Consider the following 15,507-nt stretch of genomic DNA (forward strand, 5'->3'; position numbering starts at 1 on the left):
ACGCCCTGACCAAGTTCTAACTCACATTTTGTTTATAAGATACTTTATTTTGCATGGTCTTATAGCTTGTGTCAATAGCTTTCTTATACATTCTCTCATGTCATCCTAATTATAAGCAATCTATTAATACACGTAAAATAATACGCATTGACAGCAGTAACGAATTAAGCTTACGCGAGTCCCGTAGCAAATTCTTTCAATGAGCCCTTGGTATATATACTGGAAATAGTCAGTTACCGAGTGTCTGACGTGGGTTGTCTCAGTAGGAAAAGTTGTAACGTTTCACGTTTTTGCCACATCAAGAAATTCAATATCTTAATAAGTTTCTCTCAAAAAATTATGCTCAGACAATTATGCGGGACCCCTTTTGCGCGGGCCCGTAGCAATTGCTACACTTGCTATATGGCTAATCCGGCACTGATTGAGAGGCCGCTGTGCGCGCTCCAAATTCGCGCCAATCTATGGCATAACGCGGCGCGGGGGCACTTGCCGATTACGGATGGATATGTTAGCATTTGATGACCTAGCAGCCCGACAATGCATGACCAATGTCAATGTACAGTGCATTAGTTTAAGATTCAAAATACTAAGGAGCAAATGCCATTAGCCTAAACAGATGATCGGACGCGGTCTGGTAGCGAACCATTGTTCATCGCACAATATTATCATTACCTTCTTTTTTATGGAAAAGGAGGACAAACGAGCGTACGGGTCACCTGGTGTTAAGTGATCTACGCCGGCCATATTCTCTTGCAACACCAAAGGAATCAAAGGAGCGTTGCCGGCCTTTATGGAAGGTGTACGCGCTTTTTTTGAAGGTACCCATGTCGGATCGTCCCGGAAACACCGCACAAAGAAGTTCATTTCACAGCTTTGTAGTACGCGGAAGAAAGTTCCTTGAAAACCGCACTGTGGAGGATCTCCACACATCCAGATGGTGGGGATGATATCCTAACTTGTGGCGTGTCGGACCGTACCGAGTACGAGTATGACGCCGTACCAATTGGTGCAAAGCGCTTACCAAACCGTCCGATGGTCCGGCCGTACTAAATCTGACCACGTTTTTAAGTTACCCACTGGTAACTGCCACTGGCTGACTGATTTCAACATGCCAATCAAAATGGATTACAGTAACAAAATTTAGCTTTCTTACATTTCTAATTTGCTTTGTCTCTGTTAGAGATGTTCTTCTCTCTCGTACTCTTTCTCTATCTATACGGCATTATATTGTAAAATGTAAATCTATGTTTTTGATAATAATATGATGTATGAACCTAGGCATATTCGTGAATTTTGTACGAACGGTGATAATCGTAACGCTAACACTAGGAACAAACAAACAGGAACAAACTTATTATTCTAACTAATATTCATTCATTTTAAATCCATATATTTATACATACATTTAGTACACAGCTAAAACAAATTTTGTCGGTGACCTTGATGTCGTTAAGGCTGAGGACCGAGCCAACGGCCTCGAGGAATTGAGCGGAGCTAGGTTAACTCTCTCTCTCCAATATCGCCATACCTTGATTCAGAATTAGAAGCTTTTTTAATTTATTACAAACATAATACAATTTTCTTTACAAAACTAACAAAACTATGTCATGTTAAATAGTATTGGTGTACAATTAATAAATTTTCGTACATTTTTTATCTTTTTGATCTGATATACATTGAATGATTAGCATGGCTCGAACTGGAAAAGTTAGGTATTTTAAATGTTTTTTTTTCGCATTGCCTATAAAAAACAGAAATGTAATGAAAAAATTAATTTTCTTGTCATATTCTGTAGATATAGATGTATTTTTTGTAAAAATATAACCTTTATATAACCCGCCAAGAAATGGCTTTAACTATGCGCTATTTTTTTGTGATTTCTTGGGATAGCTTAAATTAAACTCCATATAAATATATTTTATAATTGATGGAGTAGTAAGATTCGGTTGTATAATTTTTCAGAATTGAACCAAAACGATGGCGTGATATCAAAAAACCATCAGAAATATTGGAGGATATTTGTTCGAAAAACAATATACCATCTCCAAAATATCCCGACAACGCCACAGTTCATCTTAATGGAGTGGAATATAAGGATGATCAAAAAGGCAAGAGTGTAAAGACATTCATTATAATCTTATTTAAATTTCATGAAAGACGTTGAAAATAATAATTGCCAATTAAGATTTAAATGTTTTCTAGAGAGAGCAGGATGTATAAATATACTTAAATAGCCTGTAGAGTGTAAAATATTGTTACAGATAATATATTCACATCAACAACGAAGAGAAGAGAAAATATATGCCTAAACATTTTACAAAACTGGCACACAATGCCAATTTGTGGATACTATTTAGTACCCGAGCACGTTGAAACGAGACGTCTCTATCACTGTGAAAAACCAGGAGTGGAACAGGTAAACTAAATAAGATTTTCTTATTTAAGAAAGTATGAATAAATTCGTCTGTTCGTTGAACAAAATAGCTGCTTACATTATGTTATTGAATGGTTCGACTTATTTCATCGCAGTTGGTGCATTATTTGCAACTTAGATTTAGAAAACAATTCAGACCGATTCGGACCTATAGATAGATTTTAAGGAATCTCAAAAAAATACGTTTTTTTTTTCACATTTGTTTTTTTGGAATAAACTTTAAACGAATTTACCAATCGAGCTGAGCTCTTAACATCAAAAAACCACGTCTATCGCCACCAAGCCCGTCAAAATCGGTTAATTCGTTCGTGAGTTATTGTTGACGAAATAAAACCGAAAAAGTATATTTTCGGAATTACTTAGAAATTCCGAGTTCGATCAATTGAAACTATTTTTAGTATGAGGCTGATAATATCAGGCTCAAAAAAATGTCGTCGTATGCCGCGTGAAAATTGGTTCATTTATTCAAAAGTTATTGCTGTTTGAAAATTAAAATTTATAAATTAGGGCCTTATATAACTCTTTAACACAAATTCTATTTCTTAGCTCAAAATCGTCACAAGTAATTACAATTTGAAGCGTTTAGGTATGGAATTAGCAGGAAGTTGCAGGGATGGCCTTTAGGGTCAACTGTTTTCCTAATTTTTTTATTCATTTATGTAAACATGAAAGATCATATCGTCGATCCATTTTAAGATAAGTTCCAACCAAAGTAATTATATCACCAGTAGTTGTCAAATCATATTAATATGCTTTATTTTACTACAAAAAGGGCAAAGTTGTCATGTGGATAGATGTATTTCCGTTGGATTCTTCGCTCCCTATACCTCCACCGGTAAATATTACTGCAAGGAAAATTGAAGACTACGAGCTTCGAATAATAATATACGCCGTGCGAGCTAAATTTGACGGGGATTTTGCTGGAAAGAAAGTTAAGAACTTTTTTATTAAAACGTAAGTAAATTTATAATAAAATTTTGTATTGATGATGATACTGATTGTGGCATGAAAGTTATAATATTTTATTATTGAGCCACATTCCGTTGTACTCTATATACATAATTTATATATTTTTACTGTTTAGTTTCGTTGATAATATTAGAGATTTTGACTGTCTACTGAGCTTACTCTTTAACTCTGCGTCTGGATAAGGTATAAAGTAAACCATATGATATTTTTTTTAAGTAAAAGTGAAACGAGCAAGACGTTACCCTCATTATAAGTGATACACGATTACAATTCAGTGCCGCTAAGGATTTTTGATTGAACACAAAAATTCTCAGCGGCATTGCAATTGCGCTCGTCATCTTGAGACATGAGATGTATTTTTTTATGGAAGAGGCGAAGAAACAAGCGGTTGTAAGTAATCACCGCCGCCCACTTGATTGCTCACTCTTGCAACACCAGAGTTATTATAAGAGCGTAAGAGCCAGCCTTTCGCGCTTTTTTTGAAGGTACCCATGTCCTGGAAAAAATGCACAAGGAAGCTCATTCCACAGCTTGGCTGTACGTCGAAAGTTCCTAGAAGACCACACTTGAGGAACGCCACACATCCAGATGATGGGAATGATATTCTAATTTGTGGCGTGATGTGCGAACGTCGAATTTGGCAACAGGAATCAGGTCAAACAGCTCTTCGGAATTCTCCTATGATAAATGCAATGGTAGAAGACACATAAAGAAGTAACGTCTCTACTCTCTCAAGAATCGCCAAATATTCTAGCCGTTCACAGAGTACTAGAATGCTGACACTGCACTGCCACTCTGCGTTGCACGCGGTCAAATAGTTCGAGCTGATACTGGGGTGTTCCAGACTAGAAAAAATCTCAATAGCCCAGTAGGTAGCTACGGCAACTTTCAAAACGAAACACAGATAATGCTTGTATACTAATGCTTTACGGCAGAAAGACACGCAGCTGCAGTACCAACCTAGCCGGCATTCTGTGTGAAAAACCTCCAACGGGTAATTAACATTATGTTTCATCATAAACTTGATATTTGCCCTTAATTGACTAAGCTTGATAAATTAACAGATGGTTGGGGTCAAGTGAAATGGTTCAGAGGAGTGATGTTCACTACAACTGTGACATGCGTGGAGGAAAGATCAATTGGAGAATGATTTTTAACTTCCAATATCGATATGCAGAACGAAAGGTGATTATTGTTATCTTCAAAGTTTTGACCAGGTACTTGGGATCTTTGGCTTAGCAGATATACACCAACCACTACAATCAGACTGTTGGTAACGTTGATGTACAGGTAGAACGAAGGTTTAACAGTTATTAAGATTCAAATATTTTTATTCAAAAAAGGATATTGTATCACATGTTGAAAGTCATAAACTATCACCCATTCGAAAATGTATTTCTCAGACCTGAGAAGGACGGGCGCACGAAACTCACCGGGCTTCTTTTTTTTTCATAAAAATATGGTTACAATGTAATGTCGTACAATATAATTTATTATTTAATAGCTTAAGAGCGGTCGCTTCATTATCAATCTGTGGGAAGTCGGAATTAAGAAATTAATTTATATTATTATTAGTAACCTTTACCACACAAACGTTTTTAATAATTCTTTTGAATTTCGTAATACATTTGTTTTGAACATTTTTATTATGTTGTATTTATGTTTGGGATCTTGTATTATATGCAATAATGTTGGAATTATATGCAATATACTGTTACGTGATATAAATACCTAACCATTGCATGCAATCGATTTGAGCTAACTGAACGTAAAAGATGATTCAACTATTTAACAGAGCTGTATACTGCAACTTGTGAGTAGATCGCTATGATTGCTTAATGATAGTCATAATTTAACTAAACTAAAGTAATTTGTATTCCAGCTGCTTATACGAGACAAGAGACCCTTCACGGAATATGAAGAAAGCCAACCTCCAATATTGGTCATTCAACTTATGGACTGTGATACAGATTCATCGGATAATAATTGTTTAGGTATATAAACACTATGTTTAACATGACCTAAATATATATTCCATTTTATTTGTTTTGTCTTATCTGAAAGAAATAGATACCTAAATTGAAGGCATTTTAGCGTAATATCCAAACAGTACCTACAGGAAATTACAAAACATATGTATAGATTTCTTCATATTAACCAACTATGTGGGATCTAGGTCTTATTTGTATACACATAAGCTGCTCTTTCACTTGACAAAATGATGCCGTAACCTCGTGTCGAATGCCATAACCTTTTTAATATCTTTTTATGTAAAAAGCACGTACAGCCATTGTTTGTATTATTTTTATATATGTTGTATTATGTAAAATACTATGCAATCAGGTAAGGTCCAGTGTCTTAAATGGAACCACTATCGAATAGAATATTTTGCAATAAAAACCACTGATCCAGGTTATTGCATTCAATAATCCAGTTGTTATCCACAATCATAAACACCAGAATATCAACTGTTATCGAAGTTAGACAGCCTGTGGATAAGGTTTAGGAAAGGGATTGTCTACCACAGACTATGTTACAAAATTTGTGTAAGTATCAGGCAAAATATATGCAACACAGTCAAGAATGTATATATATCTAAGGAAGATCTTGAAAAACAAAGAGTGCAAAGTGTATCTAGAGGTCTTCAGAAGCATGTATAAAACCACAATGGGCTCAAAAATAAGGAGAGGCGAAAGAAATAAAAACCCGCTATCTCCAAAAACACAGCTAATCTTCAAGCTATCGTTAGAAAGGTAAGCAAATGAACTAGAGCAGACGAGGAATCCATCCAATTTAGACGAAACACGTCAATAAATAAATGTCTAAACCATTAACTAAAACTGAAAAGGAAATGAAGTTGAGAGGAGAAAATAAAAAATAGTTACTAGATCTAGACTCATATAAGCAACCCAGTGAAAGACCACCTATAAAATAAGAGAAGGCCACTGACACGACGAGAAAAGCATATTAAATGAATCACGTTTTCAAAACATCCCTGTGTATGTTTGTTTGTTACGCTATCACGCATAAACCACAGAAACCATTTTGATGAAATTAGTACAGATATAGACCAGAACTTGAAAAGGACATAGGCTACCTTTTATCTAGAATAAGAGGCTTGGAGGGGTTGAAATAGAGGGTGGAAATTTGTCATTATCAAAGATGTCACCATGAAACTATGTATGTAGGTACTCGATAAGAAAAAACAAATATTTGTTCCAGCGTTTTCGAAATTTCGACCTGTGTAGGGTTGAAATAAGGGAAGAAATTAAAAAAATGGCGTTCTATTTTTTTAGTGTAAGTACCTAAAGAGTAGTAGAGGAGTAGATAAGAAAGAATATTTTTCACATGGGAAACTTTGTGGCGTGCTCACGAGTATCAAACCCGCAAAATTTTATGTTTTAGCAAAGGATAGAGAAACAACATACAGGAGTTTATAATAACGTATCAAAATAAGTAATTTATAATCAGCCGCAGCAGTTTGTATGTGTATTATTTGCAAAGTATTCTAAAAAAACAAAATTTGCTGCCAAATTGGATTAGAATTGTTACAATTCCAGTCGGACAAAGTCGCGGGTAACAGCTAGTGCTAAATAAATATGATCACGTCAAATGGAAATCTTTAGAGAACGCCTTTGCCGAACGTGGGGTAATTGTTGGTGAAGAAAAGTATTTGAACAAAACTAAAAAACTAGTGCTAGCCCAGTAAAACATAACTACTAGAAAAATATAATACTTTATCAAGAAATAAGAGGCTTTTGTGTTTTATTGTATTTCTTTAGAACATTTTCAACTTTAAATCATAGTGCATAACTCTCAATTATCTGCTCTGCGTAAGTATTCTTTAGGTGTAGGTATTTTAGTTTTCAAGAAACATAAGGATTAATAATTTGATGGCAATTATGTAACAAATATTTTATTTCAAGGTTCACTGAGTCTCAATTTAAATGACATGCCACAAGGAGTACTTCGGTCATCCTCATGTCTACCAGAGAACATTAACAAAATGAAAAAAATAGATTTATTTTCTGTTGGCTCTATCCGGGGATGGTGGCCACTGCAAACAATGAACAGTCGAGGAACTATTTTACCAGCTGTTAGTACAAATAATACAAATTATAATTGGTAGATAATTATTTGTTTATAACCGATACTCCTATTTTAACCCATATTACGTGCTTTAGAATCAAAGCCAGAATGTTATTTTGTACTCATAAGGTCTGTAATAAAATTAAAGCTATGTTTTATTCATTATGTTATAATAGGGATACTCATTTGTATCGTTACTATGGAATAAATTTTTCGGCCACCTTTATCTAAAATACCATTAATAACTGTAGCATTTTATTTAAAAATTTTCGTGTTTTTGTGATGTACATTTTATACATAATATACACACCGGCACAATTAGCGGAACACAAAAAAGCAGGATTTTTAAATCTTTTACTTGAGGAACTGGCCAGTTATGATATTTTTTTAATTTATTGTCAAATTTGAAAATAGAAAATTAGATGACATACACTTTTTTCATTCATTTGTTTTATTTTCCCGAATAATACGTTTTGTCAACTTATTCGAGTAATAACTACGTAATTGTATTTTTTTTGAAAATTGCACTTAATAGTTTTTTTTTTATAAATTTGTTTTTCTATAGGCAATTTTGTTTATTAAAAGCTCTTTATTATGCCTGACTTAACATCACTGGAAATCATTAGGGCTGATGAAATGAGAAGAAGTGGCCATGCCTACAGATCGATTGCCTCAAGGCTTCGTCGACCAGTATCAACGATTCATCGCAGCATCCAGCATCGATTAAGGGCTGTACAAGCTCGAAATGAACTGGAAGACGTTCGAGGAGTACGAATAAGTTAGCGTACAGTTCGCAGGAGATTTGAAAAAGTTGGTTTAGGGTCGTATATACCTGCCAAAGGCCCAAAACTTGAGAGACGTCACCGCGTCAACCGATTAAGCTATGCGCGAGAACATCGTCATTGGGATTTGAACGAATGGCAGCAGGTTCTCTTTACTGATGAGTGCAGAGTTCTTTTAAAACAGATCGATGGGAGACAGCGAATATGGAGACGCAAAGGAGAACGCCACATACAGTCTAATTTTGAACACACAGTGGCTTATGGTGGCGGCTCGATTATGGTTTGGGGAGGGATATGTTTGGGAGCTCGCACGGAGTTAGTGATAGTCACAGGAGGGACCATGACAGCAGATCGATACATCAGAGACATTTTAGAAGAACATGTTGTACCGTTTGCCCCATTTATTGGTGACGATTTTATTCTAATGCAAGATAATGCTCGTGCTCATAGTGCACAATCGGTACAGGCATATCTGAGCCACGTAAGTATACGGGTGATGCAGTGGCCAGCAAATTCCCCCGATATGAATCCGATAGAGCATGTCTGGGACTTGCTAAAAAGAAGGGTTAAATCCAGAATGCTACCCCCTAACAATCTGAATGAACTTGGAAACGCATTACTTGAGGAGTGGGAGCGGTTGCCTCAAGAAATCATCGATAACATAATCTGTAGCATGCCCAGACGAATGGAAACCGTAATCAGAGCAAGAGGGGGAAACACTCGTTATTAATTTTGCTTTAATTTTATTGTTAAATCATTTAATGCTTTTTTTTTTTATTTTTTTGATGGTTCCATAATCATCTAAAAATTTCACTTATTTCAAATTTCTTTATTTTTCAATAAAAAATAACGAAGACTTTGCAAAGTCGTTGTTAAAAGATGTTATTCAATTTGTTATGTCTAATTACATTTTCGTCAAATATATGCGTTATTATCTCATAGTCTCACTTTTTTTCTGTTCCTCTAATTGTGCCGGTGTGTATATTATCATTTGGTTAAGGGCTGGCTCTACATTTTTTAATTGAATATTGGAAACGTTACCGCGTCTATATGTTCATAATATTATTCGAGTATTATCGAGTAGGAATGTTACTTAATTCCAACAGAACAGTGAAGTTTTCTTATATATAAGTGTCATGAAGAAAGAAGGAAGTTATACAAGTGTCCGTAAGTAGGAACTCTCTAGATCTACTGAACCGGTTTTGTAAATTCTTTTACCAGTACAAAGCCACATATTCGTGAGTGTCATGGGCTATATTTTATCAACCCGAAAAATTAAAAGACTTTTTAATACAGTTTCTCAAAAAGTCGCGTATTGCAGGGACGTATAGCGTTTGGGATGTGGGCTATTACATACTCGTGCTGTTTCTTTACCTTTTCCGAACTCGTGCGGTCTCTTTCCCAACTGTCAAAATAATGTCTATTAAAAAGAAAAAACCAACCACGAAGTTTTTACAAAAAAATTCATAGAAGTAATTTAATTTATTTTAATTTATAGATAATTTGTTTTAATGTCAGATTTAATGATTTGATTCAATGAGTTCGGTTGAGTTTCATTTCATTTCATATCAATAAAAAAAATCTACTGAAGACATATGTTGATATGACTATATAGTTGACTGTATAGTTCCCCTTGCCTACCCAGAATGGGTGAAGAAAACAAAAAAAAATATTTGCTTATATTCTTTATGGTTGGCGCCATTTTCCATGATTAGTTAGTTGAGTTTATTGTGTTTTTATTATTCTATTGAATTGCTTCATTTTATCGCAACTGTATTAAAAATAGTTGTTCAGTACATGTGCGGAACCGTCATTGCAACTTGTTCCGACTGTCAACGCTCATCTTCGGCTCCGCCTCGGCTCGGGTGGACATTTGTCGGAACTCTTTGCAATGACACACTTTCCGCACTCGTAATGAAATATACTATTTCGGGGTAGTTGGATTTATATGGAAATTCAGAGAAAAAACGGCCAAACACTAAAAATATTTATATGGCAAAACAAAGTTTGCCAGGTATCTATATCAAGTTATCAATAATTTGAAACACGCACTTTATCAATAGGAAAATTCTTCACTGCCAATCTTATGGATTGTCTTGGGGTCTCCATATCATCATGGCAGTTAGAGCATGCCATATTCTCAAAAACATTTTAATTATAATGATGACATCGGTACCAGATGACAGGCAGTGTTCAGCTTTGACGGCAGTTAGAAATATTTATTACCAATTGGGGTCGGGTGGCTCGAACCGTATCATTATTTTTTACTAGCTGACCCAGCAAACGTTGTTTTGCCATATAAATTAAATTGTATTGATCTTTTGCTTGTTAGTTGATACGAGATGGCGCTAGTTGTATTCATTAGTAACAATCACACTTCTTTTATATTTTGTATAATTCACACTATAGTTTTATAAATTATAGCCTATTTGTTATTCTGGTGTGTAAGCTATATTATTGTAAAGTTTCATGAAAATCTATTCAGTAGATTTTGCGTTAAAGAAGTTCAAACATACATCCAGACATACAAATAATAAATTAAGTAACAAATAATATTAAGTAGGATAAGATGGGGCAAATGGGCAGGAGGCTCATGTGATTGAACGTTGTAAGACGACTGCCCATGGATATCCCGCAACACTAGTGAGTAAGAGATGTGTCGGCCTTCAAGGAGTATGTTATATGCTTGGACATTTTATAGTATTGTTAAAAGATTTAAGCATCCTGACGCATTGTATCTCTTTACGTCTATGCGTGATCATTATTTGGATGTTTTGACACATGTTATACAACAATAAGGATCAGTCACTCCTAACAGATAGCACCCCACCATCGGATGAGGCCCACGCTGTACTCCGCTGAACAATTGACATGTTTCTATAGGGCTTTGAGCCTAATGCTCATTGTGTTTGTTCAAACAATACTTAATATTAAAAGTTTTCTCATCAGTTAATAAAAATTTTCTTTGGCCTCCTTTGGCATGTCGTAGTTTTTATATTATTAATGAGATAAGAAGTACATTTCATGATGCAAACTGAATAAGAAAATGAAGATATAATAAAGGAATAATATGATTTCAAGTTCAAGGCAGTATTTTCGAAGTGAGGACTTCTATAAGAATAATAAACAAAAATATCCCCTTTTTGTCATTCACTCTCTTCGGTTTAATAGCTTGTACCAACTTATGAAACTTACTTCTTTCATAGTTTCCTTCAGTACAAATATACGATGAAGCAAGAAGTATTTAATAATATTATTTGCTTCCATATAAAATTATATTTTTCAACCGAATACGTATATAATGACAGGCGTAAGGTAAATAAGTGTTTTAGTATACCCGTTTTTAGTGTAAGTTTTATTGCAGTCTAAATAAAGAATGAGATAAGGTTATGATTATGAATCTTGGGGTATTTCATTATTTTTATAACGTCAGCGTTGATATATTCTTACGCAATGATAAAATTAGAACGACAGATTTCCATGGGCGGCGTTCTTAACTTACCATCGAGTGAGTCATTTGCCAGGTTGCTGATATAAAAGTACAAGAAAATAGCTCCCAAGAGTGAAATGTACATCGATGATAATAACTACATATTTTACAGGGTTTAATTGAATTGGATATGAAATTACTTCCATTGGAAAAATCAATTTTGATGCCCGTTGGAATTGGAAGACAGGGCCCTTCTTCTTTGTCAGAACCTTGGTTAGACCTTCGCTTGAGTAACTAAACCATTTGAAAAACTTTTTCATTAGTATGTTTATATGTACAAAACTATTAACAAAAATACGAACTTCAAATAAATATATATTAAACAATTTTTTTTAAATTTTTAAAAAATAAATATAATAAAGATTATAATTTTCACATTACAAAAGGGAATTTAATAATTCGTAGCTCACACTAAAAGTTTTGCGTAATTTAAAAAACAACATGTTATAACCATAATATTATGTTTATTGCCTTAAAAATACTCTCCCGTACATTTTAATCTTTTTTTTTGCGATCGAACCATTTTTTAAAACAGGAGGACCACAGATCTGAAGGCATGTTTTCTACGTGCAGATTGAACACCATCACTACCTCTTCGGAATCGGTAAAAGTGAAAACTCTCATCAAATCTTTGATTTTGGGGAAAATACGGAAATCACAGCATAGTGCAGGATGGGTGACTTGTTGTACTTTTTCGGAAGCTAAAGTGACTTAGTTTTGTTGGCCATGTGTGAAGAAACGTTGTCATGTTGTAGGAGAATGCGGCTTTTAGGTCATCTTTCGCTAACTTCTTTAACTCCCTGGGTAAACAAAAGGTAGCATACCACTCGGTATCAACTCTTTTCATTTTCAAGTGGAATCGTGCAGATGGGACCCGTAGCTGAGAAAAAAATGCGATCATTTTTTTCCCAACGTTTCTCGCCTGTCTTACTTTTGTTGGCCAGTTCTCATTTACAAACTCCTATTCACAAGGCTGCTGTTTTTTTCGGGTTCCAAACACTAAATCCACGTTTCGACTCCTGTGACAATGTCATAAATAGCATTAGAATATCCGTGGTCGTACTTCAATAACATCTGTGAATACCATTACACGCAAGCCCGCTTCTGCTCCGCTGTCAGTTCATGAGGGATCCAACGACAAAAAGTTTGCGAAGTTTCAAGTCTTCGTGTAAAATTTTCTGAAATTGGCTCATACCAATCCCCAATAGTCCTCGAATTGTCTCATACGTAATCCGCGGGATTTCTTCAATTAGAAAAGAGTAGCCACATTATTTTTGTTCACAGCAGTTGAAGGCCGCCCTTCACGAAATTCGCCATGTATAGCCGACCTCTCTCAAATTCAGAAAACCATCGCTCGCCTCACGTTGCTAGCCGACCTCTCAAATTCAGAAAACCATCGCTCGCCTCACGGTGCTAGCCGACCTCTCAAATTCAGAAAACCATCGCTCGCCTCACGGTGCTAGCCGACCTCTCAAATTCAGAAAACCATCGCTCGCCTCACGGTGCTAGCCGACCTCTCAAATTCAGAAAACCATCGCTCGCCTCACGGTGCTAGCCGACCTCTCAAATTCAGAAAACCATCGCTCGCCTCACGGTGCTAGCCGACCTCTCAAATTCAGAAAACCATCGCTCGCCTCACGGTGCTAGCCGACCTCTCAAATTCAGAAAACCATCGCTCGCCTCACGGTGCTAGCCGACCTCTCAAATTCAGAAAACCATCGCTCGCCTCACGGTGCTAGCCGACCTCTCAAATTCAGAAAACCATCGCTCGCCTCACGGTGCTAGCCGACCTCTCAAATTCAGAAAACCATCGCTCGCCTCACGGTGCTAGCCGACCTCTCAAATTCAGAAAACCATCGCTCGCCTCACGGTGCTAGCCGACCTCTCAAATTCAGAAAACCATCGCTCGCCTCACGGTGCTAAAGCAAGGTGCTTCTCTCCCAAAAGCATTTTGAAGACGAGCGGTAAAGTCTTGCGAAGAGAGAGAACTTTTATAATTATAAAAATCATCGCTCTAAAATCTTTTCGACTTAATTCCATTTTCGTTGCGTACGTAGAACTTTGATGTGTGATAAAATACAATTGACAAATGATTTCCCGCCAAATGTTTTTTTTTATTACTAAGAAGGTTGCAACGTTTCAAAAAATATAATATTCGAAATTCAAATAGTTCCGATTAGCTAGAAGTGCCAAACTTTTAGTGTACCCCATGTATATTATTATTGAGCGTCCTTTATTTTAGATTTATCGAAGCAGTTATTTCGAATGTTTATTTATTTTTAATTTTAGTTGCCTTATTCTTAATATAGTGTGTATATGGATTCAGAATGTATATTTAAAATATATGTTAGTTCACAATTTTATGATACTAACGTAGACAGAAATGAATTTTGATCTACCAAATTAGGTCACAAATATTATGAATTATTTCATAAAGTTATCTTTCTATATCCAAACAATATGCAACTGGTTATGAATAACTAAATGTTGGCGAAAATCATGGTTTCATTTCTTTGAAAGGTAAAAAGGGAGAGTATTCTTTGATAAGAATACTCTCCCTTTTTACTTTAGTCGCTTTTAATTTCAAATTTCAAGCTGTATATTATTATCATTATTCGATATTCCAGCACTATTAGTCTCAACTGGAGAATTGTCGATTCAAACGGCCTTACAAATAAACTTGGTGTAAAGTTATACCTGAGAATTAACCAAGAATATACGAAATGTCACAGACCAGAGGAGACATTTTGCTTATAATTGGTATATTCGTTTGTGTAAGGTACCCGCGATTATTTGCAAGGCTGCTTAACGTCTGGAAAACATCAGAACTATCATTGTACTGACAATGCTGTCATCTATAAAGCCAACAGTTTGCAAATTCTTGGTTTATTCTAAGGTATAATTTTATACCAAGGCCGCAAATGTTTAATTTTGATTGATTTCAGAATAATATTTTCCTCTGTTATTTTGACTAGTTTTAATGATCGATCTTGCCTTGTTCCTAAATGCACTGAAAGGATAGGGGAAAAGCATGTATAAACGGATATTATAAATAATAAGGGTTGTTTGTATTTTTCAGTGATCCGGCCAGTTGGTCAAATCCTCTACTCAAAATGGTGAAATGTGTTGGAACTATTTGTAAATCTATAAAGTCGAAAGCTACGATAAAAGTTATTATCATTTTTTTGATACTTGTATTAACAATGTATTCCTTATACTACTTCTGTTACGATATGCTCTCTATTTTCGATGACGAGACAGACAATGTGTATCAGTATAATTAAAATGAACTATCTTATAACAATAATATAAATTATTATCATAAAATATAGTTTTATGTCGCATAAAAAATTCTAAGATATTTTAATCTACATAATATTATATTTATTAATATATATTATTAAATTATGTTAGAAATATATAGCTTATTTTTTAGTTGTGTTAATTTAATATTAAATGTTAGACTTTTAACTCTATTGTGTATCATTTATGTGTTCATTGTTCTTAATATTCAATTTCTGAATAAATATTATTCAGAATCTAATTTTATGTCATACGTCATACTATAAACCTGCATTTCAATCTGTCAATATTAAGAGAACTTAAGATTAAGACAGGTATAAATTTGTCAATCTATAGTTAAATCCATATAGCATAGAAAACGCGTATTTCATGTCGCATTCATTCAAATATGAATCTTAAATGAATTAAAAAAGTGGTTGCCAAAACGTATCATACATCAG

At 34.9% G+C, this 15,507-nt stretch overlaps 1 protein-coding gene across 1 annotated transcript in view; it reads left to right on the forward strand.

Annotated features, from left to right (window-relative positions):
* LOC126978944 (otoferlin-like) overlaps positions 1-15,049 on the forward strand; it is a 49,082-nt gene extending 34,033 nt beyond the window's left edge. The window contains exons 25-32 of the mRNA XM_050828072.1: positions 1,963-2,108; positions 2,262-2,416; positions 3,207-3,388; positions 4,468-4,588; positions 5,286-5,397; positions 7,330-7,499; positions 11,877-11,977; positions 14,844-15,049. Of these exons, the coding sequence (XP_050684029.1) occupies positions 1,963-2,108; positions 2,262-2,416; positions 3,207-3,388; positions 4,468-4,588; positions 5,286-5,397; positions 7,330-7,499; positions 11,877-11,977; positions 14,844-15,048 (1,192 nt within the window). The 3' untranslated portion in view covers position 15,049. The remainder of the gene's footprint in view (positions 1-1,962; positions 2,109-2,261; positions 2,417-3,206; positions 3,389-4,467; positions 4,589-5,285; positions 5,398-7,329; positions 7,500-11,876; positions 11,978-14,843) is intronic.
* Positions 15,050-15,507: the final 458 nt, after the last annotated feature.

Source organism: Leptidea sinapis, chromosome Z (assembly GCF_905404315.1).
Source record: "Leptidea sinapis chromosome Z, ilLepSina1.1, whole genome shotgun sequence".
Taxonomy (NCBI): domain Eukaryota; kingdom Metazoa; phylum Arthropoda; class Insecta; order Lepidoptera; family Pieridae; genus Leptidea; species Leptidea sinapis.